Source organism: Zonotrichia leucophrys, chromosome 1 (genome assembly GCF_028769735.1).
Source record: "Zonotrichia leucophrys gambelii isolate GWCS_2022_RI chromosome 1, RI_Zleu_2.0, whole genome shotgun sequence".
In the NCBI taxonomy this organism is placed as follows: domain Eukaryota; kingdom Metazoa; phylum Chordata; class Aves; order Passeriformes; family Passerellidae; genus Zonotrichia; species Zonotrichia leucophrys.
In genome coordinates, this window is record NC_088169.1 from 81,487,628 (window position 1) to 81,514,973 (window position 27,346).

A 27,346-nucleotide genomic window follows, 5' to 3' on the forward strand; every position below is an offset into this window, starting at 1 on the left:
ACTCACTCTGCCCACATACTGAGCCCACTTTGAGTGAGTCAGCTCCATCAAACAAGCTGAGTAGCTCTGGATAACATGCTACAAAGCCTGAGAGGTTAGGAGGGAAAGGTTAGCAGCTCTGCTCGGTCCAGAAGAGGGCTTGTGGTAAAAGAGGGAGCATGTGTCCTCCTGCTCATTTGCAGACATCCCCAAGGGGAAGCAAAATTAAAAATGTAGAAATTTCCTTTCTAAAAACTTCCATGATTGAGTTTACGCCCTCCTTCTGTACTTACCTGCTCTGTGTCTCATACTTGTAGGAGTTTGTATGTGCCAATAAAGCTTGTGACCCAGAGTCATTCCTGGCCCACCCTCATCTCAGAGATTCTGCTGGAGAGCAGTTTTCTTCCTCAAAGTCCATTTCGATAGAACAGATCTGCTTTCTGTGTGCAGGAGCTACTAAAGGTGAATTTTTTAAATACCAGGGAAGGATGAGAGCTGGGCTACCTTGCTGCTGTGCCACAGAACCTGCTGGTGGGATCTAGCTGTGCATGCTGATCAGAGCTCTCTTCCCAGGATATTGCTAATGGCAACCTCTTGACCTGCCTTTGTCTAATAGATTTCAAGTGGCTCCAAGCTGTAGCTCATCCAGCTCCAGAAAAATGTGACTTCTAGGCTGTGTCATTTGCAAATGTAAGCTCAAAAAGCACTAACAGCCTTGCTGTGCCCATATCAAGGAAAAAAATTAATCATATAATTTTGTTTATAATGTGAGTTTTCAATTTTTGCTTTATTTTTAGCTGATATATTATTGTACTACAATTCCCATATCAGCTGCACCTCAGTCAAAATTTCTGGTGTTTGTAAGTTTTTGAATACCAAAGAGAGAAAATAATTCCTCAGCCCCATAGTTTATCTGTGCTGTCTTCCACTGGAGACATTTCAGAGTAAAGAATCACTCTTATTTCATGTATTAAACAAGTCTGGAAACATAACATTGTCTTACAAGAATTTTGATGATTCTTTTTGAATGCATTTTCTCCAAATGTTCCAAATCCTTGAAGCAAATAGTTTTTTAATTTCTAAAATAAGTTTCTGTTTCCTGTCAACATTTCAAAACAAGAGAATAACTTGGTTTTTTCTTGTGCCATTTTTTGGTTTAAAAACCCTGAGATGACATTCAAGAGAAAACGAAAATATTCTCTGTTTTACTCTGCTTCTAAAACAGTGAAAAAAAAAGTAACTTTTATTTTGACATCTCCTGGGAGTGAAAATCAAATTTTCTCTTGTTAAAGAGTTTTTTGTGACAAAATCACTTTTTTCCATTTTTGCCATAGTGATGCTTATTATTGTTTTAAGTGGAAGAAGTTGCTGGCATTAGGGTGTATATATTGGATCCAGGGGATTGAAAACAGGGACTGAAAATGTCCACAAAGTGATTTGGGGTTGAGCAGTGAAGGGCCTTCCCAACAGAAACCAGCTGATCTGATGTGAAGAGAGCAAGGAAGCAGCAGGCCATGAACAGAGAAGAGCACTTGGAGTGAAGAAGAGCATTGAGTTAATGTGATGGTGGTTGCAGCAGCATTCTGAGCTGTGCAGTTACTTATGTTAGCTGGAGAAAACAGGTCTTGTAATGATGGTATCACTAGAACTGGCAATTTGGTCCTAGCTCTAGACTAGTATGCATATAGTCTAACAAATACTTGGCTTTAGAGAGGTGAGAGACTGATATCCTACACATCTGCTGTGTGTCTCCAGCAAATTATCTCCAAATTGCTTGTTCTAAAACCAGGGCCTTTGGAAGCCATCCACATTATTGTAACAAATCCTGACAATTGCTGCAGAACTTAGAAACAAGATGAGGACTGAGGCCCAATTGCATTAGCTGCTGCATGGGCATAAAGCTGTAAGGAGATCTTTAATGACCACTTCTATGCCCTGTTGCTATTTAGCTTTCCTTAGGGAAATTGTTGGGTTGTGGAGTGGAAATCCAGAGTTATTGAGGTATGAAATAAATGAGAAGAAAGCTGATATATTCAAAGTATAGAAGTGCAGGGCTAACAGATGAAGATACTGCATGCCTCTAGAGATGAAATGTCTAAAAATCCAGCAGAGAGGAAGGAGTTCCTTCTCTGAGCACAGAAAACACCCCAGAGATCTCAAGTGGGAATGTGGGCTCGTGCTTTCATGGCCTGTGCAGCTGCTCCTTACAGCTTGTGTGGGTTGACTCCTCCCTTGTTATTCCCTTGTGCTGACTGTAGAGCATATCTGAATAGTAAAGAGATTTGCAATTAAGAGAAATGCTTCAGAGAGCTAAAAAAGCTCTTGTTTTTGCTGAATGTATATTTTGTTGCATCTTCTTTACTTTTTATTTTTTAAGCCATTAAATTAACAATTAATAATTTTTAGGGTGGTCGCCTGCTTTTACCAAACACTGAGATTTGATCCCTACATCTTCTGGCAAATAAGAGGACAAGGAGCCTGATTAATCATTGCTAATAAAGCTGTTGCCTGAGTACCTTCATACCTCTGCACTACTGAGAGAGAACGACCTAAAAGAAAAAATGGAAGTTTTTGCAAGCCAAAGCTTTTTTCTTTCACCTGCGTGATCTCAGCTGCACCTCTGCTTTATCTATCCTTCCCTCCTTTCGTGCATCAGGCCTGAGCAGGGCAGGTGAGGCACAGCAGATGGTAGGCTGCCTGTTGCTCAGTTTAGAAAGCAGCTCCTAACATTTGGCTCACACCTGTCAGCAGACTCCGTATACACTTGTTTATCCTCCTCTGTACCATATGTTTCCATGCAAAATCAGTTCCAATGATCTATTGCCTTATTGCTATCACTCCTATTATGGATGTAACTGAGCATTTCACAGTCATTAATACATTTAGCCTGACAGCATCCCTGCTGCGTAGGCATCTAATATCTCCCACTGTACAGATGGGTTAGCTCAAGCTCAGATCCACAGCTCCTCAAAACCTTCATTGAAATCGATGGGAAGGAAACACATCTCCAGGGGATGAAAGTTTGGGAGAGTTTGCATGTTGGGTTTCACCCAAGGAAATTTGCAGTGGAGTGAGGAAATTCCACTGTGGGATCCTACTTGGGTGCTCAAAGTGCACGACCATTCTTGATTTCCTGTCACAGAGCTGCTCCTTGCTTCTGCAAACCCAGCAGAACTGTGGTTGCTGTTGTCATCAGAAGATACAGTTGAAAAGTTTTTTAAAAGCCCATTGGCCTAATATAATCTTAGCAGTCAGCTCGAAAGTATTCTGCCCTAATGAGAAAAGTTGATAGGGACTAAAAAATGTGCTTCTGCTGCTCTGGAGACTGGAGGAAGTCTCCCACTTCCTCTATTCTTTACATTCTTGCTTGCCTCTCAGAAAAGAATTTCTTTGCTGCCCTTCAAGTCTATGTAGGAGAGGAACAGGATTTTCTAAAATGCACTGTATGTACCTATCAGTCACCTACTTCTTAATTATAACTGAAAGCATGATTAATCTGTCACAGATAGAGATGCTAAGTAACCCAGCTCAGGCTAATGCATTTCTGTCACCTACACAAAAGGCAGCATTATTCTCAGATTTTACATCTGTGTGTACGAAGGCCCATATTCACCGCAGCTGCAGAGCACTGGTGATGCCTTTCTGCCAGATGGGATGAGGTTGCATCATGCATATCTCTATTGCCCCTACAGAGCCTGTGCAGTGGTTTATTTTCTCAATACTAGTACAGTTTAATGAGGTAATCTTTTGCAAATAATTTTTCCTTTTAAAATTGATAACAACTACAGTTATGAGAATCATTTCCAGGGACTCATAATGACCATGACAGAAATTCCTCAGAGGAAAGATTCGGCATGAAGACCAAGGTCACATTTAAGCCTGCAACAAGTAGGAGCTAAGAGGTGCACAGGTCTCCTGCAAGTGTCAATGTCTAAAGAAAACAATTCTTTTGATATGGCACAACATTTTTTTTTCTCTTCTGTGTTCCTTTTCTCTGAATATTCAATTGATCCTTTTTTTTTAATAGCCTAGATGCTGGAAAGTTAATTTCCAGGCACCAACTTGAGATTAGTAATCACACTTGAAAACCTCATCCACCCATCCTGTGAAGCAGTCAATGTATGGATATGCTAAATCATAGCTAAGCTACACTGTGTAAGGTTTAAAATGTCCTCAAGAAAAGCTTTTCACATAAAAGATTTTCAAAACTGACACCTCCAGAAGGCTAATTATACCCTCCAACATGAGGAGCAGAAATCATGTAAGTCAGCCATTGAAGGAACAATTCCACTGATGCCTGGGTGGCCTGCTATGATGCCTTATTTCTGGATGGGCGATATAACTATTAAGCTCATTAAATATATAATCTATTTTATAGAGATATATATATAATATTTTATTGTATGTAAATGGTATTTTTTTTCAGTCCTCTTATATTTTAAATATATATAAGGAGCAAAAGACCAACTTCAATTTTTCCTTTTTATACCTACTAGCTTTTTAGTTAAATAGGATAATTTTTTATATAAGAGTTTTGATGTGCCTGAGACTGCCTGAGACTGTAAGATGATCCTTGCAAGGTGTAATCTTCATCCCTCCCATGCTGCATGCTTCAGTGGCCCAAAGGAAGAAACCATTTTGGTCTTCATCTCAACAGACACCTTACTGCATGCAAGCTGAGTCTCAGATAGTAGGTTTCTGAGCATGCAGATTTATGGAAGTTTGTATATTGTTTATTTTTTGCCCTAAGCAATGCAGTAGTCAAGTAACATTCAGTGGAGAAAAATTATAAGATAGATAAGCAAATATAAACTGCTCCAGAACAAGTGTTGTTTGTGTGGCTTTTACAGTTCATTGATTAGCTTTTTTTTTTGTTTTTGTTTTTTGGGTTTTTTTAAATAGCTCTTTAGTCATCACAATTTGGTGTAAATGCAGTCCAGAGAGTAAAGTGTTTGTTGCCATTCACATGTGACACAGAAGTGAACAGAAATGTTCAGTAGTGACATAGAAATGAAATCTTGGAATGTTGCCCTCAATGTAGCAATTTCACCAGTTTCTTGCAAAACTGTGTTCTCCTACCCTTTCTTATTAATAAACATGATATCCTTCAGTTTGCTCTCCTTTCATTATGCACAGCTGTACTCTTCTCTTTCATCAAGAAACAGACAGAATTTTGTTTGTCACACTTAAATACTAATTTTTCCACTTTATTTATGAATAGCAGGCATAGATTTTCCTATGGAATAGAAATTGAAACAGCCCTGACATTTAGAATGTAAAGGAATTGCTCCAAATGATTATAGTCATGTTAAAATGAGTCACTCACTTTTGATCCCAACTTCCTGACATGCACATTCATATATATTAATCATTGTGACATCATTGAAAGACTATTTTTACCTTTTTAATAAAAGCTGAGTGCATTTGTCAACTCATCAAATTATATCTAATCCAGTGAACATACAGGCTTGTTGGGAAGGATGCATGCTTTCAAATAACAGCACAGCTCCTTTGTACATGTCTGAAAAGGTTGTGTGTGTAAAAACATGTAAAATATTTGCATTCTTTGAAATGCAGGTGAGAAGCCCACTGGAAAAAAAAACCAAAAACACACATAACGAATTAGTTTTACTAAGGAAAATGAAACTTACCTGTCCACGAATGCATGGTGTAATACAAAGATGGGATCATTTGCAGAGCCTTGTACTTGGGACATGGAGCCATTCATGTAGATGTGAAGCGCGTTGTGCAAACCGCTTTGCGCTGGGTTTGATATCGCAGTCTGTGGATCAGCAAAGCCTGCGGAGAAAATCATATGCTGATATGACAATGTGTATAATTCCTTTTCCAGTAACAGTGAAGATCAAAGTACTTACTTTCCATTCATTTATATTCAGCTTTTTAGACAAGAGCTTAGGAAAACTTGTAAAGGAGTGCTAATATATTTCAAAGGCAAAGCAAAGATGAAATTAAAATAAGCTAAATTAAAACTCCTGCAGTGTAGCTAATGCAACATGTCAGCAAATGTACTGCTTAATTGCTTTATATTTTTAAATTTCTTGGTCTATTTTGTCTGCCTGACAAAAAGCGATATTATCCCTATAGACATTTATGTGTGGATATTTATTTATGTTGAGAAAACTTTTTCACTTTATTTCAATTTTTAATCTCTATACTTACAGGCTCCTAAGATAAACCAGACTATTTTATCTCATCATATACTCAATCATCTATTAATGTTTGCCTCTATAGAACACATTCTTTTATTGATAGGAGCCAACATAATGTGATCTATAACCTCTACAGAAGGATTTGGTGAGTAATCAATTTTTTACAGTCAGATGGAAGTCTGTGGACTGCTGTTATTTTAGAGGACACTTAAAAGATTACTTTAGGAAGAGCTTGCACAGACCAACTCCCAAGCAGGAAATATTGGAAGACGAGATTGTGCATTAGTTTTTATCTTGGTAGCCTGTCTATATTTAAGATTGATGTTACAGCCCTACTTATCATCCCATCAGCCATGCTTCCAACTTACTTGCAAGGACTCCTAGTAAAAGCCAACTCAAACATCTGATCCTTCTCTGGGATTTTCCCAGAGAATAGAAAGTGAAAGCAAAGTTCTCCTCCCATTCTATTTCTGAACCTGATACTAGTCCTGATATTTAATCCATGCCCCAAAGAGAGCTGTGAACAATATGATCATTGTGTTGATCCTCAGCATTTCCCAAATATTGTTTTAGTTTGTCATATCTCAAAGGTGGAGAAAATAAAGATATTAGCTTTTATCTATGGGGAATTCCTAATGGACTTTGAACACCTGCTTCATTTACTTATTTGGATGAAGAACTGGCACTTGAATGAGAACCAGTAATATACTGTTGAAGTGAATGTCCCAATCTTGCTATTTGACACTCACACCACAGGGCAATTGCTGATTTTGCAAGCTGGATTCTCTTTGTAGAAAATCTAAACTGCGCCAACTATCAGTGGATGTTTAGTTCAGGGGACTTAACTACAGCCAGTGTGAAAAAAACTCTTCCCTGTGAAAACCCTAACTTGTAAAATGGAATTTGGGTCCACAGTTTCAGCTGTCTTGCTCTGTATTTGCTCCTCTCTGAGTCAGACAAAGTATTAATTGAGACGTGGCTAGAGTTGCCTTATGAGTAGCGTCATACCCTGAACTTGGAAACCTGAGTTTTACACCTAACTGAGGCTCTGATCTTCTGTGTGAAATGATTTCGTTGCTTTGTCACTCTAAATTCCCTCACTGGGCCTTTTGTTTTCAGTCAAGCTCTTCAAACAAAGGTAGAGCATCTGACATAAACCCACTGGTATTTATAAGAAGAATCAAATCATAACTATAGCACCTAAGTACCAAAAAACCAGTAAGAGCCATCCATCTTTCTGAGTCTATAGTATGACAAAGCTTTTGAAAAATTCAGGGGAAATCAGAGTTGAAAATATAATATGGACATTTGGAGAAGGTAGAGTTGGCTTGCTTTGAATATTGTAAACTTTAGGGTAAAGAAAATCTGGATTCAGGAAACAAAAAAAACACATTAGCACCTGCAGATTTTAAGTACATCAGATACAGACCAGGATTCCAGAGTCTGCTTGGTCACATAAATGGCAAAGGACAGAAGTTCTCATAGTGAAAATTGGGCCCATAGAAACCTGCAGTATGGTGAATGCTATGTTTCCAGCTATGAAATAAGGGGGAAAAGCAGAGTAAAATATTACTTATAAAGAATATATGTAAATTGACAGTCTGTCCAGAACTCACAGGAAGAAGTGGCAACAATTTTGGCTTCTTGCTGCTGCCCACTACACATGGTTGTTGGAATAAATCAATTTGGCAATACTAGGACATTTCTGTGAACATTAACTGGATAGCATATAACTGTGTATCATTCTGAAGCAATTCTTCCACTTATGTTCTACTGCATTAAGTATCAAAGTATGTTTAAGGGAAAAATAAAACTTATTGCAGGGTCTGGGTAGACAGCTAGATGTTTGATATCAGACTTTGGATGCTTCTTACATTTCTTAATGCATTTTAAACACTTGATCTAATCATTCATAAAATTACACAGAGTACTCATTTTGGCTCTGGACAGCTTTTCATGGAACATCTGCACATTAGTAATTTGTCTTAATCATCAAAATCTCTGCACTGGAACAGCTTTAGCAACCCCACCCTCCAGCTCCAGATAATTGGGGTGCATCCACTCAGTGTCAAAGTTGACGTCATGTTTAACCCCACACATTATTCTGTTCTAATATCTGATCACTTGTTATAAAAACTTCATATAATTTTATAAGTTAGCAGAAATAAAGCTATGATGTGATGTCACTGCATCTTATTAGCTTGGGTCTTATTCTTTCAGACTTTTAAAAGCACTTCAGTACAATCAGTTATGCAGGATGACATACTAGAGTGGAGTCACCCAAAAAGAACATGTGAAAACTTCAAAGTTTTCTCAGAGTACAGGAAACTTTGCTGAGGTAGCTGCAGTAAAATCACCTCTAAAGCAGATGTGAGACTACAGATACAAGCAGTGAGCTGAAATAAGAGTTCCTCGTCTCTGTAAAGGGGAACTCTTCTTCCTCCAGCTGCCTTGCCCCATGCTGTGCCTTCCTCTCCTCTGCACTAACTTTAACTTGTCAGTCCTTTTGTGAACTGATTTCACTGACTATTCTGGCAGTAAACTACCCTGGAGTGTGGGATGTCAGGTTTTTTTGACAGGCCCCTAAAATGTAGACTCTCAGATAAGGATATGATGAGGACAAATGATGGTACCAAAAAAGGAGGGAGAGCGACTGACGAATGGATGGAGGAGTCTGCAGTGAGCTATTAAATCATCTTGGCCAGTATAGGAAGCTGTAACTTTGAGATGTTCTTATAAACCTTTTGTTGATTATGGTGCATCAGAAATAGCTATCAGGACATACATCACTGAAGTGAAGTTTCTCCAGTGATTTGGATAAGAGAAAAATCACAGTTTAGGGATTCATAAACCTTGCTCTGCTCCTGCTTCTAACACTGTTGATCAGCAACAATGATTCAGTGGATTTGAAGTAGCTTTACTGAGCCAGGCTGAATCAAATCAGGTGGGAATTTAGACAAAAGTTTATTATAATGGAAAATAATGATGCCGCTCAAAAATTAGGGCTGCCTGATGGTTTTTAGGATGGTATATAGATGGTTCTCATTCAGCATGCAATTAGCTCAGGTATATGTCCAGAGAAGGGCAATGGATCTAGGGAAGGGTCTGGAGCACAAAACTGGGGAGGAACAGCTGAGGGAGCTGGGGGTGTTTAGCCTGCAGAAAAGGAGGCTCAGGAGGGACCTCATCATTGTAGAGCTGCCTGAAAGAAGGCTGCAGCAAGATGGGGGTCAGCCTCTTCCCACAGGCAGCAAGCAACACAAGAGGAAGTTACCTCAAGTTGCCACAGGGGAAGTTTAGAGGAGATTTTAGCAAAAATTTCTTCTTGAAAAGGGTGGCTGGGCATTGGAACAGGCTATCCAGATAAGTGGTAGAAGCACCATGCCTGGAAGTGTTTGCAAAACACCTGTATACAGCACCTGGAAATATGTTTTAATAGTGAAAATGGCAGGATTTGGAGATCTTAGACACTTTTTCAAATCTTAATGATTCTGTGATTTTATGGTTTAGTGATGGACATGACAGTGTTGGATTTATGGTTACACTCAATGATCCTAAATATCTTTTCCAGTCTAAATGATTCTATGGTTCTCTATCTGAGATCAACTTTTTCCCATTCTCCCTGAGTATATTTTTTTTCTTTAATAAAGTTTTCACATTTTAGAGAAGTCCAGGACAGATAGATGTATCTGCTTTAAAACAGGAGGAATATAAGAATTTTAAGGCCATATTCTTGAAGCTCTTTGAAGTTAGTGATGTTCTTCTGCATTCTATTTCTGCAGTATTTACGCCATTGGCAAATTCACAGGAAATTTTTCAGGGTTAAATCTTACATACTTTCTCAGGTGGTGTTATTACTGTAATCCCTCTAGAGTGTGCTAGCTGCAAGATCCATGGAATTCACAAAATCAAAGTTTGTGAATATCTAATTTAGATCATGTCACAATCTCCTTATTTTTTCTTAAAATTTCTCTGGAAGAGTTTCAATGTGATCTGTGCTGAGTAGTCCTTCTAGTTCTCTAGCAATGGCTTTTTACAACTTCTCAACATTTTCTCAGTGCACAGCATAAATTTACCTAGGGGTGGAGGTTCAAGCTGGGTGAGGAATGTTGGCTGTGGCCTGAAACTTTTTCAATTAGAACTTTTCTGTTGGCTAACTTCATTTTTAGAAAACATTTTTTCTGTAGCTTTATAGATTGCTGTGAACATACTGAGAAAAGTTTTCCAGATGAAAATTTCTCATTTCAGAAAAAAAGAGGAAAACGTCCTTTTGAAATGAAATTATATTTTGAAATGTTTGATGTTTTATTCCATTATTTCATGACAAAATAGCAGTAACAATACATTGTGACAGACACTGGAATGCTATCACATGGTTTCACTTGATACCATTTGTCATGAGTTAATTCATGAATAATGAGTGATACAGGGCTTTAGAATTTTTAAATGCTCTTCTGTGACTTTGTGCAAAACTTTGAAGGCCTTGATTTTCATTTGAAGTTGCTATGAATAAACTAATTTCAACTATGAAATCTGCTCATAAAAAAAAGAAAGTCTAAATTTTTCAGCCATCTCTTATTCTTAGGAAGTAGCATTCAAGGTGTCACACTCCAAAACTGAAGTGAACAAAGAAGCCAAATTACTTAATTAGCAGTCAGCTAATCCATTTCTGATCTTTCTGTATGCTTTTCAACTAGGCTGATTTTCTGTTCTCTTGTGTCCATGAAGTTTCCAATGAAGTCAGGAGTGTTCCCCAGTTAGGACCACGAATCAACAAATCCTATTTAAAATAATTGCTTCCAGGGGCAAAGTGTAAGCTGCTCTTAACCTGCTGTTTTTCATTTGTAGCAGAATCTGGTCTGTCACAGAGAGGGCAATTCATGGGCACAGCCTCATGGGAGTGTTTTATTGAACCATATTGACCTTTTCTGTTTATGAACGTTGTGATATAAATTCTTCAGTGACATAATTTCTGTCTCTGCAGCAGTGCTTTATATTAGTCAAACAGAAACTTCAGCCTGCCTTGCTGTCATCTGCTCATAATGATGCTGATATTTGCCCCTTTGAAGTTTGAAAGTTTTAGCCTTTGTTCCAGTGCACTGAAGCATGAAAAAGCATAAAGGTTTGCCCAGAAGGGGATGTTCTATGTGATCACAAGTATTTTTCATTACAGAACTGAAACTGAGCTGTAAACCTCACATTGTTGTAAATCAGGAACTGGTCAATTACAGGCCTAGTTCTGCTCACCTTTCATAAACCTAAAGTAACTCCAATAAGGTCAATGCACTTCCTTTGAATTTCCTTGGTGTCTAAAAGGAGTTAGAATTTGACCTTAGGTGTATTGGCACAAGATTGTGCAAATAAGTAAAGCAGGGTTGAAAAATGTTTTGCTGTGAAAAAGAACAAGGTCCTAACATGTTTGTAAGAACACAATTAAGAAGAAGTAGACACAGAGACAATAAATGCAAGTTGCCAATATAAGCTTGGCAAGTTTACACAACAAAAAACTAAGCTAGCCATTTTTAAGAAAGGAGTTTATGCAATTATAAGGGATTATTTTTGGTAAAATTTCTTTAAAAACTTTTCATCTTTTTCAATATTAGCCATGAATTCTTGACTTCATATTGCAGTTGAGCGTCTTGTTACCTAAATAAGTTGGTTGCAGAAATGTTTGCGGTCCTGTGGTGTAAAGTAATTTTGAAATAATTCAGGTTAAAAAAAAACAAAATATAAAAACTCTCACAGGCTGTGCTTTTGCTTTTGTTTGCAATACCAGTAACATGATGGTAGGTCCTCAGTAATTCATTACTTGTTTACTTCAATTCCTTTTTCTCTACTCCTTTGCATCTATTCACACACTTCATAGAGTAAAATTTAGGCAAAGCTCTACTCAATTATGTCACTTTTTTCTTTCCAATACTTGATGTAGTTTCTGTTTTCAGGGACAGAAAGCGCAGTAATGTTTGGAGATACAGAAAATTACTGTCCGGATTCTTTCTAGGCTGCAACGAACAAAGTCTGAATTTCTGATTATTTTTAAGAAAGAGAATGGTCTACTTTTCCCAAAAAAGCTTTTTGGCATTCCACATGGCATTAAGACTAAGATGGAACATATTAAAACTTTTGTGGTGTTAGAATCGTAGAATGATGAAGGTTGGAAGGGACCCTAAAGTTCATCTTGCTCCAAGCCCTCTGCCATGGGCAGGGATGCCTCTCACTAGATCAAGTTGCTCATGGCCCAAACCAACCTGGCCTCGAGCACTTTAGGGATGGGACAGCTTCTCCAGGCAACATGTGCCAGTGCCTCATCATCCTCTGAGTGAAGAATTTCTTCCTAATATCTGATCTAAACCTTCACTCTTTCAGTTTAAAACCATTGCCCCTTGTCCTCTCACCATCGGCCCATATACAAAGTCCCTCTCCCTTCTTTTTTAAGCCCCCTTAATGTACTAGGAGACCTCAGTAATTTTCCCCTGGAGCCTTCTCTTCTGCAGGCTGAACCTCAGCTCTCTCAGCCTGTCTTTATGAAAGAGTTGTTTCATCCCTCTTATCATCCTTATGATTCTTTTCTTATCCTCACTCCTACTCCTATTTTGTATTGTTATGCCCTTATACAGTTCCTTGAAAACCAAAAGCTCTGAGACATCAAAAGTAGATCGCATTTAATTCAGCTGATATATGATACTGTAAAAATATATTTATTGTTAAATGTAAAGCGTGTTATCCTTGCTTACTTGTAATTTTACAAGATTCTCTCTTGTAAATATAAACTCTCTCTACTAAAAGAGTTTAGTAGAGAGATTATTAATAATTTCATTTAGTAAAGAACTTTTGCTTACTACCCAATTAGGACAATTCAAAACAGGTTAAATAGTTAGATAACTAAGCAGCTAAATTCTTTTGGAAATTATACTAAGTTCATTTTTGATGGATAACTTAATCCATATTTCTTAGAGATTGGGAAAAAGTCTGCTGTGGAGTTCACAGTGGAATGATGTAGACATAACATGCCAGCTGGCAAGATCCTCTTTCACTCTTGCTATCCAGCCTGGTCCCTGGAAGACAGTGAATTCTAGGGCAAACATGCACCCTCCATGGTTACAGGGTTACTTATGGTTGTGCACAAGCAGATTATTGGATGTTCTCCTTTTCTGTTGTGCTCTATATTTTTGCAGTGCATGGTGCTGACTGTAGCAGGAGACGGTATCTCCTTACAGGCTTAGGGTCTGATACAGTCTAGAGTTTCTAGTTTGTTATCAAACACCTTTAATGTGGTTCTTTCTGTCTTCTGCTTTTCCAGGTGAAAACATAACTTTTTCTTTTATTTGCTGTTATTCTTCATGAAATTAATTCAAACTGCCCAGAGTTTGAAGACTCTAACCCCAGAGAGAATCAATTTACATCTGGAAATGGTGTAACAGAAAAAAGCACGTTACCTTCCAAAGTATTTCGAAAACTGTAATTGGCCATTTTATCCATGGGTCCAGATTCATACTGAGTCAGAGAGAGGCAAAATTCGACATCAGCTGAGGATGGGAGCCTTGGGGTCCTTGATTTATCATTGTTCCCAGGATTTCTCCTTATGGGCCCCTCGCCTGTGGCACTGCATAAAGCTTGTTGGCTGTTGTACTCTTCAGACCGAGTGCAGATTACCTGGATAAAACACTTTCTATTAGAGGAGATGCAATTACAAAAAAAGTTTTTAGAAGAACAAAGAAAATGTACAATACAATAAGTTTGTTTCAAGAATATATATTGTTTTATGAATAGACATTAATTGAATTTATATGTTATATGTGTAAGATTTTAATATAAGATGGTTATTTCATAGAAAATAACCATCTAATACAGTGCATATTTTGAAGTAATACACTGAAATTGCCCAAGTGGACTAAGGCATCAAATCATTCATGCTCTTGAAAGCTCACAGAGGATAAATACAATGTTACCCACCAATGCAGCAGAACACAGAGGTAAATCTGCTGCTGAATTTGCTAAATGGAGGATTTTTGGCTTCAGCAGGCTACTGAACAAGGCCATAATCACAGTTGATTTTTTTTTTCCCCAGTACAGTAAGACTGGGAAATGTTGCCTTGAAATATGAAAAAAAAATTATGAAAATATCTGTGTGTGCTTTTTCAGGGTAAATGGATGCTTACTTTCTCTATGAAGAAGCTACATGTATTAAATGGGAAAATTTGCTTCTGTTCTTCCTAGAAATGTGGCAGAGATTAACTTATATCACCTACTGAAATACCATAGTGATGGATATTGAGAAAGGATGTTAAAGAGAGAGATGGATAAAGATGTAAAATACTGCCAGAATCCAGCATCATTTATGTAAGTGTTCTGAGTTCACAGACAAAATCCAATTACAATGGCATAAAAAGCCATTTTTTGTCAGATGATCTCCAGAAGCTGCCAGTCCAGTTTGAGACTCCTGGAAGACAAAGGTAGTTCAATGGGGATCTATGAGAATGAAACAGAACAGCAGCATCTCAGAATTCCCAGAAGTTATTTTGCATACCAGCAGGAAGCGTCGAGGCTCTGAATCAAACTTAACTGTCTATTGTTTTGCTTTTCTTCAGGAAAAAACACCAAAACAAGTAAAACTCCAAACCACCAGAGACACAGGACTCTCCACTTAGCAAGTAATCAATGTGGTTAATGAGAAATTGGGGTAGGGAAATAATAGTTCTCATTAGTGAGTGAAACATCATAGGGGAGAAAACACATAGCAGTGAAACCTCAACTTCTTTTATCCTGAAAGTATATTTCTATTTCATGGACCAAAACAATTAACAAGAAGATGAGAAAAAGCCATCATCTCTTCTTTGAATGAGATAGATGGAAGAACATGAAATTCGCTGTTGAAGGAAGTGGGTGGGAGATTCATTTCACTGATACTAGACACGCAGAAATTGTGAGATTGAAGCAACACTTCAGGATGACCTCTGCAGTCAGTGAAGAGGGAGACATCTCCTGAGTGTGATACAGCTCTCCCAAACCAGATATCTGGTAGGTGAGATGTAGCTCTCTCCATTGACTAAGTCAATGAAATAAAATGAGTAAAAAAATCAATGCTGAAACTGTCTCTGAACTGCAGTTAGCAAGTGAAGCAAAATTAAGTGTTCAACTTAATGCTCAATTTCTGCATTAGGGTGGGATGAATCACACCCTGGAGGCTCAGATGTGCTTCTGAACTAACTAAAGACAGAGCCAAAGGCAAGTTGATGTGCTGCTGAACAAACTTTTGAACAAGTGGAAGGAGATCAGATGAATCCTTTTGTAAGTGATTTGATGACAAATTCATAGATAATGTTTGATGAAGCTGGTGATATAACACAGAGTCCTTAAGAACCTGGAGTTCTTAAATGATAAATTTTCTATGAATATGAATATGATGAAAAAACTATTCTCATCTTTTTTGGGAGTACATAAGAAAGCTTATCAGAGCAATTTATCCTTAGACACTGCTCTGTTAGCTGCAATTTATCCATGTCTGTTAAAACTACTGAGAAGCCCTTGGAGACTGTAGGTAGTTTTCCAGCAGAGTTGCACGAGCACATTTCCCCCAGGAGCTCACCTAATGAGTCAGGATTGCACTTCTAAGAGGGACTTGGGTCAGGAGTGTGTCTCTAAAGAGTCTCTTGTAAGAATATACACCAAGAAAGGAGAGGTAGTGACAGGGAGAGGCTCGCAGTTATAAAGACAAACCATAGTTTATGCTGGTTTTATGATTAGTTTGTGTTACTGAGTGAGTTGATTCCCACTAGCAGGAAAATAGGTGAATGATTCAGGAGAAGCTCTAGTAATTCTTTTATAAATATGTACCATTCTGTGTCCTTAGAAGTGCATTAGTGATGAAGGCAAATGTGTCTTGGCTGGTGAAGCTCAACCTGTTTCTCCGTTGTTGCTTGGCTCAGAAGCTTCCTGTGTGTGGATTTTGTATTTATCTCTCCCATGGGCTTTATCTAGCTTCATATCTCCTGGGTTCTCCATCCTGCCATCTCCTATCTTTCATCGTTTTCCCTCTGCCCGAGGGATATATCCCTATTGTGTCTTAAAGAGGAATAACATGCTGTGTTCAAGACCCAGTTTTCAGATATTCAGACAGGGAATCTTCAAGCATGAGCTTAAATATATCTCTGAACAAAGAAACTTTTCCCCTTTGTTCTGTTTATCCATTTCAGTGGGATTTAATGTAATAGTTAATGTCATGAGAATTATAAATTTTAAGACTGCTAATGTTTTTTTCCATTTATGTTTTAGTGTAGCCCTCATTAACTGTCTAACTGAGCAAATTCATCCTAAACAGAAACCAGGTGCCATAAGGCCTTTGGAAAGTCGTGGTCAAGAAATGCCACAACATAAGTCCCAGGAATGAAAATGCTTGTCTGTAAGCTTTTGCTATTTCTTTTTATGAACTAAAAATTAAGGCCTGGTCATAAAATTAACCAGAATGCTCCTCCAGAAATGTTTAACTTAGGTGAAACTAATTGTGAGTCTATCCTGAAACTATAATTTGCTGTTTTAACAGTCATGCAATGTGTAAGTGATACTAGAACATAGATCAGTCAAATAGTTTTTTTCTGGATGCAATCTGCATAAAGCATACATAAAATGGGTCACACCATTGCCTTATTTTCCTTCAGCAGGAATACTTTCTAGTGTAAACGTGTTGGTTTAAAACATGATATTTTATTCCCTTTTAGAACAGTCCTGATCAAATTTCCCAGTTCACCCTGGACACATCTTCAAATCCCAGCTGCACCTGCTTGTGTGAATTTGCCAGTTCCATGGAAATTGTTAGGAAGATGCTCTGAGGAAAAGCTTATGTAAGTAGTGAGCAGAGCAAATACCAGTAGATGGCAGTCCAGAATATGCAGCATCTCTTCTGGACCTTGTAGCACCCAGCAAAAAACATCCCTCTGTGCACTGCAGCTGAGATCTTGAACAGAGCTCTGTGGAGTGCTTCTTAGAAAACAGACTGTAGAAGCTATTGTCTCAGACCTTTGGGAAATGGGGAAATCTTTTGGTTTTTAGTTTGCAACTGCTTGCACAGACCAGCCTCTGTGCCAAAATAAAGGGAACTGCATTACAGAAGATTTCAGTGATGTTCAGTCTTCTGCCTACTGTCTTTAAATTCAAAGCTTTGGGGAATTTTGTGACAGATTTCTTGGGGTTACTTTTGCTTATTCAATCTGTGCTCACAAAGGCATTCAACACTGGTAAAATATACCTAAACACCTGGGAAAAGAGAATTCTCTATGGTATCAAAATAGCTGCTCACTCACTAAGTTATCTGAAGTTCCTCAGTTCTTTGGGGCATTAGAGCCATTCAAAGATAATCCACAGCTCTGTGTCCTTTAGAACTGATCCCTTACACTGCTTCTCCTCTGAGGCCACTGAGCCCCCCTCCAGAAGCTGTAGCAGCACATTTTCATAATGCTGTGCTGCAGATTAGGTAGTCTAAAAGAACCACTTCAGGCTACAGTCAGAGCAACCACTTGACTTGCTGATGTGTGTCAGCCACAGAGATGTGATGTAGGCATTTCACTGCCTTTTTTCACACCTCTCCTGACCTGTTTGTCCTACATGAAGTCTGGACTCCTGAGCTAGAGTCCAGAATGAAGAGCTGTTATGGAACCAAAAAATATTTTGTACTGATTCATTATCTTTCTTTATCTTTCTCCACTTATTCTCACAGCCTTGCTTGAGAATCTCATTAAAGCACAGCTCTCACACTGGATTTAAAACATTTGGCAGCTATAAAGAGGTTTATTTTTTTCTCTTTTTTTGGCTGCATTTGGGTCTGGCATAATTTAATCCTAATTAAGTGGCATCCAGAAGCCATTTACTCACTAAACTGGGGACACGCAAGGAAATCCCCAGATATAAGCTGTATCTAGGGACCCTGTTTTTACAGGTGAAACTTTGAAAGGTGCTGTATCTGTAGCAGACCAAAAAGGTTTTAAGAGATTGTGTATATTTATATTTGGTTCTTCATATACTGCTGAATATTAGCAGGAATGGGAAAGTTAAACATGCAGAGAATTGAAAGAAAAGGAGAAAATATACAAAGCAAAGCCTTGAAGAAGTTCTAAGAAACATTTAAAGGGTGAGTTCCTTGATTGTCTTTTTTGCCCTTATGGCACATACATAAACTGGAGGAGCTGTGAAACTCAAGCTAAAAGGAGATAAGACAAACATGAACTGACAGCATTTAAACAAACCTAGGGACTTCAAGGTATTTTCTCAGCCTTCAGGAAAAGCTGGCTGAGTTTCACCTTTTTGCTTGAAGGCAGCCCAGAACTGAAGGGCAACCTAGACCTGATTAAGCACCTCAAAATGGTGCTGGGCTGGAGTAGGAAAGTCTGTTACCAATTACTGATGAAGTATTCACTGGCACCTCCTGGTCTGACAGCTCTGCAGCTGTCTCCAAGCTGTACCGTCACTGCTGCTGTCTCCACGTCTACTGTGAAATCACTCAGATGCATCTCTCTGGAGAGAGATGGTAGACTTCTTCTGCTGGTGAATTATTAACGAACCCCATTTTTTATGAAATCAACCTAGCTATTGATTTATACACCTCTAGAGGTGTACATTCTTTATTTTTACCTTACATGACTCCTGAGCAAGCGTGGCTATACACTGGTGGACAGCCAAGCATCCAGCTCCACTGTCACCCACACCTGATCCCATGGACAGCCAGTCCCAGGGACACTGAGGCTGAGGATGCCCAAGTGGCTGCTTCTGCTGTGCACAGATTGTGATACCTTCCTGCTGCAGTCCTGAGGTGGCATGTGAAGAACCTCTTTGTAACAGGAAATGTTTCAAATATATAATCCATGTAAGCATATCGTTGAGAACACACTTCATAAATTCTTTCTTTATAGCTGCTCCATTTGGGCTCTTGTTTTTTAACGTAACAGCCTGTAGCTGGCACCACAATATATTAAGTTGCAATAAAAAATAAAGTTTGTGAGTTCCTTGGTTATCCATAAGCAGGTGGATGTAAGACTTTTACTGATTTAAGAATCAAGAAGTGCTGGCTTCTGGTGTTTGTATTTCTGAATACTTCCTGCAGTTTTTAAAGGTAGATGTAAAATAATCTTTCAAATAATGCTGTCAGACAATTCAGCTAGCAGTACAGCTCCCTGATAAAATGTACTGAGAATTAAATAACTGTGTCTGAATAGCTGAATTCATATTTCTTATGAAGTCATGTTTTCAGGTAATGGATCTAAAGTACTGTCATTATTAGTTCAGAAGCATTTTATCAATTTTCTATTTGTGTAACTTGTTTCTCTTTTGTAGTAGCTTTCCTTTTGTGTAAGTGGTTCTTCAGGGTGATATGGAATGAAGTACTAAGGGAAATTTTCCATGCCTGCAACAAAGAATTGGCAGTAGGCTTCCCCCAGCACATCTGAGAGCAGCCAGCTCTCCATGTTATGCAATTGCTTCTCTCGAGTCTTAGGAGACAGAGTAGAGGGAGCTGAAGTTGGTGGTGTATCCTGCTTACCACAACAGCAAACTGAAATAGCACTTGGATTCTCCAACTCTATTTTCTTCATCCTATGTCTAGCACACTGTGGGGATTCCCAGACTCTAACATTAACTGCCAGAAGAAAGATTCTGCTTTTAATTTGCGGTATGCTTTTATGCATCTGCAACTCCATTGAATTCAGTTGTTTCTTGAAATTAGTTCTGGTGTAGAAGAGAGAAAAATTTACCTCCTACTATTTAGAATCACATAACAATTTTGATTGGAAGGGACTTTTAAATGTCAGCTAGTCCAAATGCCCTGCCATGGGCAGGAACATTTTCAACTAATTTTTTTTTTTTTTTTTAAATCCATTATTTTGAATAATTGTAGAAAAGAGCACTAAAACAAAAAAACCCTCTAAAAATTTCATGGAATATCTCCAATTCCCACATATTTTTCTGATAAGTTGACATGGAATCGCGAAAATTGCTAAAGCATTAGTATGTCTTATGCAGTCCTAATGCTGAGTGTAACACTTGAATCATCACAAACAAGTAACTGAAAACATGAGAAAACCCTTCCCACCCACCCTAAAACATGAGCTAAGCAAACAAACAAAACCAGTAAAGATTCCTGATAGTCTTGCTGGTAAAAAAGAGGCAGGAATCAGAAGTGTCACTTAGATGACAAATATGAGGAAAAATGTGGATGGATAATTCACTCAGCCAAGTGGTAACAGCAGCATGTTGAAGAAAAAGTAAGGTGAAAGCAAGAATTTCAGCATGTATCCATGGGTATCCATGTTGCTATGGCAACCCTTCAATGGAATAAAGTATTTTCTCCTTTCTTTGGGATTAAAAAAAAAAAGAAAGAGGGATGCTTTTCTGCAAATAGGCACTTTACCTTTTTTAAAATAAAACAAAATCATTTCCTAACATAGCAGGCATTGTAAAGACACTTAAAATTCTAAAAAGGACACCATATTATTGATGTGCTATTCCAAGGTTACTCTTGCCCTCTTTTTATTTTGAATGCTTGCTAAAAGCATTCTTGTTAAATGCCTTCAAATTCCTTCACATTTCTGGATCCCCCCCCCCTTTTCTTTTTCTTTTTTTTTTCCCTCGTGCTGTTTAGCTACAGAGTTTAGATAATCAGAGCATGCTGCAGCAGATCTGTGGCAGTTTCCAGGTTCAAGCTAAGGCTATTTTTGTTCCCTTTTGATTTTCTGGAGTGATATTTTGATCTCTTACTTTGTGCTACTCGAAGTTACTGTATTGACTGTTATTCCCTATCAAGCAATTGTTTAAATTTGGATTCAATGCTAATAAAGAAATATCTTCACCCCAAACTCATGACTGAAAATGCATATCTGTTCAATCTGTTCAATCTCTTTCATTCTTCCTCAGGATAAGATGGGAGAGCCATAAATAAATGGAAGATATTAGAGGGAAATGTGAGTATTTGAAGGTAAAGTCATCGCATATTTTTGAAATTTTGAAAAAAATGCAACATTTCCAAAAGTCACTGAAAAATATAAGTGAAAAACATTTCCAGAAAATATCTGGAAAATGTCAGCAAATGACTTAGGTGCTCTTACCTATGTACACTGACACTGAATGTGTTTTAAACATAGCATACCTTTTATTCCCGCACCTCTTAAAGTCATACAAAAATATCTCTTTGAACAACTTGTTCTATAAAAAAATCTTTATTTTAAGACTGGATTAGTGGGGACTAACTTTAAATGAGAAAATATAAACCTGACTGTTTCTTAAATATATCAATTACTACTAATGAATGTTCTGGGTATTTATTGCCAAGATAAAAATAACTTAATAATCTGGACACAATAAAGCCTTTGAAAAAAACCCAAAAAACAACTAAACACAACTACCTGAGCACCGCATGTCTTTTAGAAAATCCTGCTGTAAAAAATCAGTAATTTGCTGATTCCTGTGTATTACCTGTCTCCTCCAGCCCTGGTTATCTCATCCAATATACTGTATTGATAGCTCCACTTGACACATATAACCAGTGCAATTCTGGTTTCATTTTATCCACTTCCCCACTAGTACATTTTTCACACAACCATTTATTCAGCTCAGTGCAGAGCAGCATAAAATCCACTTCTTTCTGACAATACAATCTAATTAAGCTAATAGAGTTGATCCAGATTCAAGCTGTTAGAAATAAGAAGAATTTTAGAAAATGGGATGAAAATGCATATTTGTATGCACATCTGTTTTATGGCTATGTCTACACCAAGTTAAATGTGTTCAGGAAATTTCTCAGGCACTGGGGCCAAATGACATCAAATAATCCATGTTTATGTCAATAAAATCATTTTACAAGGTATTTCTATGCAAACATTCTCCTGGGAATGGCCCCTGAAATGGTTCCTGTCTGAGGGAGAAAAAGGTATGCCACAGAATAGCCTAAATAGTTCTATTACTCTACATCCAAATGCTTGAATTTAGAGGTCTACACGCCCTCTATTATTCAGAGGGCACAAATCACGACTAAATACAGCACAACCAGCCCAATAAGCCCAGTTGGGTGCTGATTTGTAATATGCCAGAATATCCCGGAGCTGCTTGAATCACTAAAACTGCCCAACCTTCATTTGGGCTGCTGCTACAGAAATAAGTGGAAGACAGATTTAGATGAACATAATCACAGACTTCAACACCAGAAGCAACTGTTGCTATTGTCATGATGGAGTGTGTCTATTGAAGCTGATAAACCTTTGTAGCTGTATTTTAGGCAATGTGGCAGTGATGAGCAAGAGACAAAAAAAAAGCCCTCAGTGTCAGAGTAGGACACTATAATTCAGCTATATGAGACCTTATCACTTACATATACATGTAATGTCACTGTGTTTTATGGCCTCATTTGAAGTGCTTTTAATTGCCAAGAATCACTTTTGCATTTGCCTCTCAGTTCCTTTGAGCAACAGATATTTCTTCTCTATTACTTTGGACTACTGATGTGAATTACACAGCTGATTCTTTTCTGCTCTTAAGGTTTGGTTTTCTTGTTTGTCTGTTTGTTTAACATTGAAAGCAGGTTAGTTGAATTTGATAGTTTTTAACTCACGGAGGGGAGGAATACAGTGGGAGAGGGGTAGAGTGCCTGAAAAGCCTCTGCTTCTCTTTCCATCATTCAGTCACCCACCGTTTCACAATGGCACTAGAAATTTATGTGCATAAATCCTGCCTTCTCTGACTTAACTGGCACACCAGAGTCAAGCATGTTTAACCTGCTAAAGGCCATGTTTGGGCACAAAGGCATAACGTTCCCCCTTCCACTTTACTTTTATGTTCTTAATTAAACAACCTAAATCCTAGAGTCAGAAAGAAATGAGACAAAGTTACAAACTTTGAACTGTTCTAAATAAACATTAGGTCCACATAAAATCTGATTTGCTTTCTGGCATTGCCTCCTTTCTCTCCAGGAGTATCTAAGGGAAGGCAGTATAACTAAGCCCCCATCTTGTGCACTTCACCTAAGTGCTTAAAATCAGATGGGATCATTCCCTTCCCCTTTCCTTGGCCGGTTCTTACCTGCCACGAGGAGAAAATTGATGCTGGGCTGAGTAAATTAGGGTTGGTGGGATGTCTGCCACCCATGTACTCATCATTGCAGACCTCACAGTCCTCTGCATCTCTCCAGTCCCAGTAGGGGATGGTGAAGTTCTCGTCACCCGTTATCCTCTGGATCTGACGTTCCCACATCAGCAGAAAGACCCGATGCCAAGGCAGGAAACCGGGGGCTTCGTGGGCAAAATCAATGTCCCGCCACACATTGGACCCACCTAGGAGTGTGTCTCGAGAGGCATAATAATGCATCCACACAAAGAGATCGTACACATTGATGTCTCTGAACATGGGGTTGGAGCCATTGTTCATCTGAGCATATGTGCCTGTAGCAATAACGTAGTCCTGGCTAGGGATGTTCTTTGCCAAGTTAAGATAGGCAAGAAACTTGTTCTTCTCACTGGCAGTGAGCTGGAAGATGTTTCTTCTTGTTTTCACTTGCCTTTCAGTGCAGTTGAGCCCAGAGAAGCCAAATTTGCACTCCCCACAGTTGAATCCCATGAAGTTGCCTTCACATCTACATGTCCGGTTGTAAAATACAGAGGGCCAGTCCTCTCTGTCATCCACTCCTGAAAAAGGGAACTGTGGTCCCAGTGGAGCCTGGGAGAGAAGGATGTTCTGGCAGGACCCTCTGCTGGAAAGCTCCCCACAGGGGGACCCATCTCCATCCCAGGGGGGACAGCACTCCTTGCTCAGCAAACTCTGCACGTTGGCACAGACTCTGGGGAACTGCCCAGCGGATGGCTGAAGGGTGACGAGCAGAAAACCTAGGGCAAATAGCAGCATACTGACAGAGCAGCAGGAGAGCATCAGCGTTATGCTTCAGTGCGTGGAGTGCTCTCTCCGACCCCTCCAAAGGCCTGTGTATGAAAGGAATTCCTCCCCTCCACCAGGAATGCTTCACTGCTCACTCTGCTGCAGCGCACCCTTCAATGTCCTTCCCCATTCCTACACACGGTGCATTTACACACAAAATACACTTCAGGGTTAATCTCACTGTCACATGTTTTAAGTGAAAGCCAAGTGACTTTCCCCCCACCCTCTACAAGTTTCAAAATACAGGCATTTATTATAAACTTTCATCTTCTGCCTAGCACATGATTGCTCTCTCCTGGCAATTGGAGAGGAAGTAAAATTAAAGTTTGGACACTGAATCAATTGTAAGTTCTTAGAATTCCTGGTTTGATTATACGCTTTAGAGTAAATGGTTGGTTAAATAAAGACGTGGCAGAATCTGGTTGGTTAAATAGGAAGAACAGTGGACATCAAAATGAAAAAATAAAGAATTTGCGAGCAAACTATTTTTTTTATCTGGATGCAAAAATAAAATGTGGTTAGATTAAGTATGAACACAGGGAAGAACCAGAACAAATTATTTGACTTAGCATTTTTACATTTCAGTGTAAACTGCCTTTCTTGGATTAGTGCATGGCAAAAGGAAGGGAGGGAAGTAATATCCTTTAAATAAGAAAATAATTTTTGTTCTTCTAGAACTGATAGTGTTTTCACAGTTGATGACACACAGAAGTCTGCATGACAGCGCTCTCCACAGTTTTGTGGGAAACACAGACAATCTGCCAATAGATTTGCAGAAAGCACTTTGAGCATCTGTCTCTGGATCAAGAAAAAAACCATTGACTCCTGTTTTTCTCCCATCAAGCAGTTTGCAAACACCATATCTGTGTTCCTTACTCAGTATGTTACTGGGCAGCCTCCAGACCACCCACCTCTTTCTTCTTGTACATTAGCCTGAGGAGAGCTGACAGAGCTGCATGAGCAGATTTAAAAGTTAGAAATTCTTTGAAGCTGCCCCTTGTGAGAGGACAACTGTTGTTTTACTGCTGGGCAAAGGGCATATGAGTTATCCATTATTTTCTTCATCTACTACTGCTTTAATAAGAGTGGTTTTCTTGGGTTTTTTCTTACTAAAAGCTGTGTGAATTATTTCCTTGTGCTTAAGTGGGGCAGGAACAACCTATAGGCAAATGAAGTGAGAACTTGGCTGGCAAATGAAGCCTTTGCTGGGATCAGGAGGTTATCACATGACCATGATGAGGAGCACGAGGTGCTTTAATCCTGTTGGCTTCTACGCCTCAGGTATTCCAGGGGATTATCCCTGAGTCCCACTTCCAGGGAGCCTGTGTTGGGGGAGCCTGGAGCAAAAGGACAAAGGGAAAGTATTTGTTTTTTCTAAAAATATTTCTAATCATAGTCTGATGTTTACTATTTTTTAGCTGATTACCCTGGTTTCCATGTTAGGCTTGTAAAATATATTCTGTCATAGAAAGGCTACTAGTTTGATTTAGTTTATTTTGTTTGTACCTGGTTGTTTGGGAAACCTTGCCATTTTGTTAACTCTTCTTCCCATGGATGCTACTAAAAAAATACTATACATGAGGAGAGACCCATCTCTGAGGATGGCAATATGTATTTTTTAATTTCCACTGAAAAACCACAGGGATTGGGAGAAATTTGAGGTAGAGCCTCAGAGGAAAGCAGAAAAGCCCTCAAATATATATTTATGCAGAGAGTTATACAAAAAAATACATTCAATACCGTGTTTTAATATTCAAATGAGATTTTATGTGTCACAAAAGAGGGTTCTGAGCCTTGAGAGTAGTCATATGATGAGTTTCCAAAGCAGCTGATTAACCACAGAATTCCCTGAACAATGGTTAAAATGAGAAGCCTCGAATCAGGAATGTGGCTCAGGAGCAGCACACACTTCTCTTGCTTTATAGAGATGTCAATAGTTACTAGAAGGAAAACTCCCAGAGAAGTGAGAAATCTTCCTGAAGCTCACCTGCTGGCATGCTTGCAGCTTTAGGATCAGATTTTCAACACTGTGCTGCAATGCTAAACTGAGCTTCACAGAGATTGGCCCATGGATTTCTGATATGGTTATGGAAACAGACAGGGAACATTCCAAGAAAAAACAATGACATTGAATGGGGGTTCAACTACCTCACAGAATTAATTCCTTGTTTCTTTGGAGCTGAGTGGGCTGATCTTCAAAATATCATGTCTTCCTTTTGTAAAATGCCACGGAAGCTTCCATTCTGGGCTGATAATACTGAAGCAATCAAGTAATATAAGTGGGTTTTAAAAAATTCCGATAGCTGGATGGCACCATGAAGGAAGTATCCTTCAGTGTTGCTTGTTATATAGTTGTTAGGAATTCATGGGGGGATTTAGGTCTAGATGGCTATGCTGAGTGGGGAAAAAAGTCTTGGGATGGGAAAATGGAGAATAATTTTAATTGTAGTTACTTTAGAAGTCAAGCATACAACTGGAGAAACAAGGGCTGGATAGACAAAGTTGATACTGCTCAATTACCAGTGGAGATACAAATTGTCTAGAGAAAAAGAGAAAAAAAATGGTTGTTTGAGATTGATAAGCACAAGGACCACTTGACAATTAGAGAACAAATGGAAAGACAGATAGTCAATTAACCATCCAGGAAATTCAGTGTGATAAACCACACTCAGATTGTGTGAACCAGTGAATGTTACCAATTCAATGCTTTTATTATGTGGCCACATTATTTTTGATCTGATACTGGGATGCCTAGATACAGGCTTAATGCATCAGAAAACTGACATTCAGAGTGGTATGAAAACACAGGCTAATTATTAGAAGCAACTTCTAGGAGCAAGAAAAATGTCATTGATCTCTAGTCCAAAGCAAGAGAGAAGAGATGCTGATGCAATCAGAGCAATGAAGAATAGAAACATTAGCAAAAAGCAAAAGGCAGTTTCCTCCTGTTATAGACTGCAGATAGCATATAGCAGAAAAGTAGATACCAATCTACTTACCAATAGATAGATAGATAGATACCAATCTATCAATCTATAGTCTGCACAAAACTTACCTTATACCTGTTAGTCATGATGACAGGACAGCATCTAAGGAGGATGCTAAAGCAATATTTCCTACAGTTTTGTTACACTCTACTTACACTTCACCTCTGCTTTCAGGTCTTTGCTGAAAGGCAGCCTGACTTCTGGCTTTTGGAAACATGCTGGGCAAAGTAGAAATTTTGGTATGTGGCTCTGAATGCTTTCCTATCAGCTTTCAGAGGAAAAGTGTCAAACAATTTCTTAGTACTATGT

General features: G+C 38.6%; 1 protein-coding gene across 1 annotated transcript in view; it reads right to left on the reverse strand.

Annotated features, from left to right (window-relative positions):
* TYR (tyrosinase) overlaps positions 1 to 24,044 on the reverse strand; it is a 39,999-nt gene extending 15,955 nt beyond the window's left edge. Inside the window, exons 1-3 of the mRNA XM_064736400.1 lie at positions 23,202 to 24,044; positions 13,586 to 13,802; positions 5,631 to 5,778 (exon numbers count right to left, since the gene is read on the reverse strand). Of these exons, the coding sequence (XP_064592470.1) occupies positions 5,631 to 5,778; positions 13,586 to 13,802; positions 23,202 to 24,044 (1,208 nt within the window). The remainder of the gene's footprint in view (positions 1 to 5,630; positions 5,779 to 13,585; positions 13,803 to 23,201) is intronic.
* Positions 24,045 to 27,346: the final 3,302 nt, after the last annotated feature.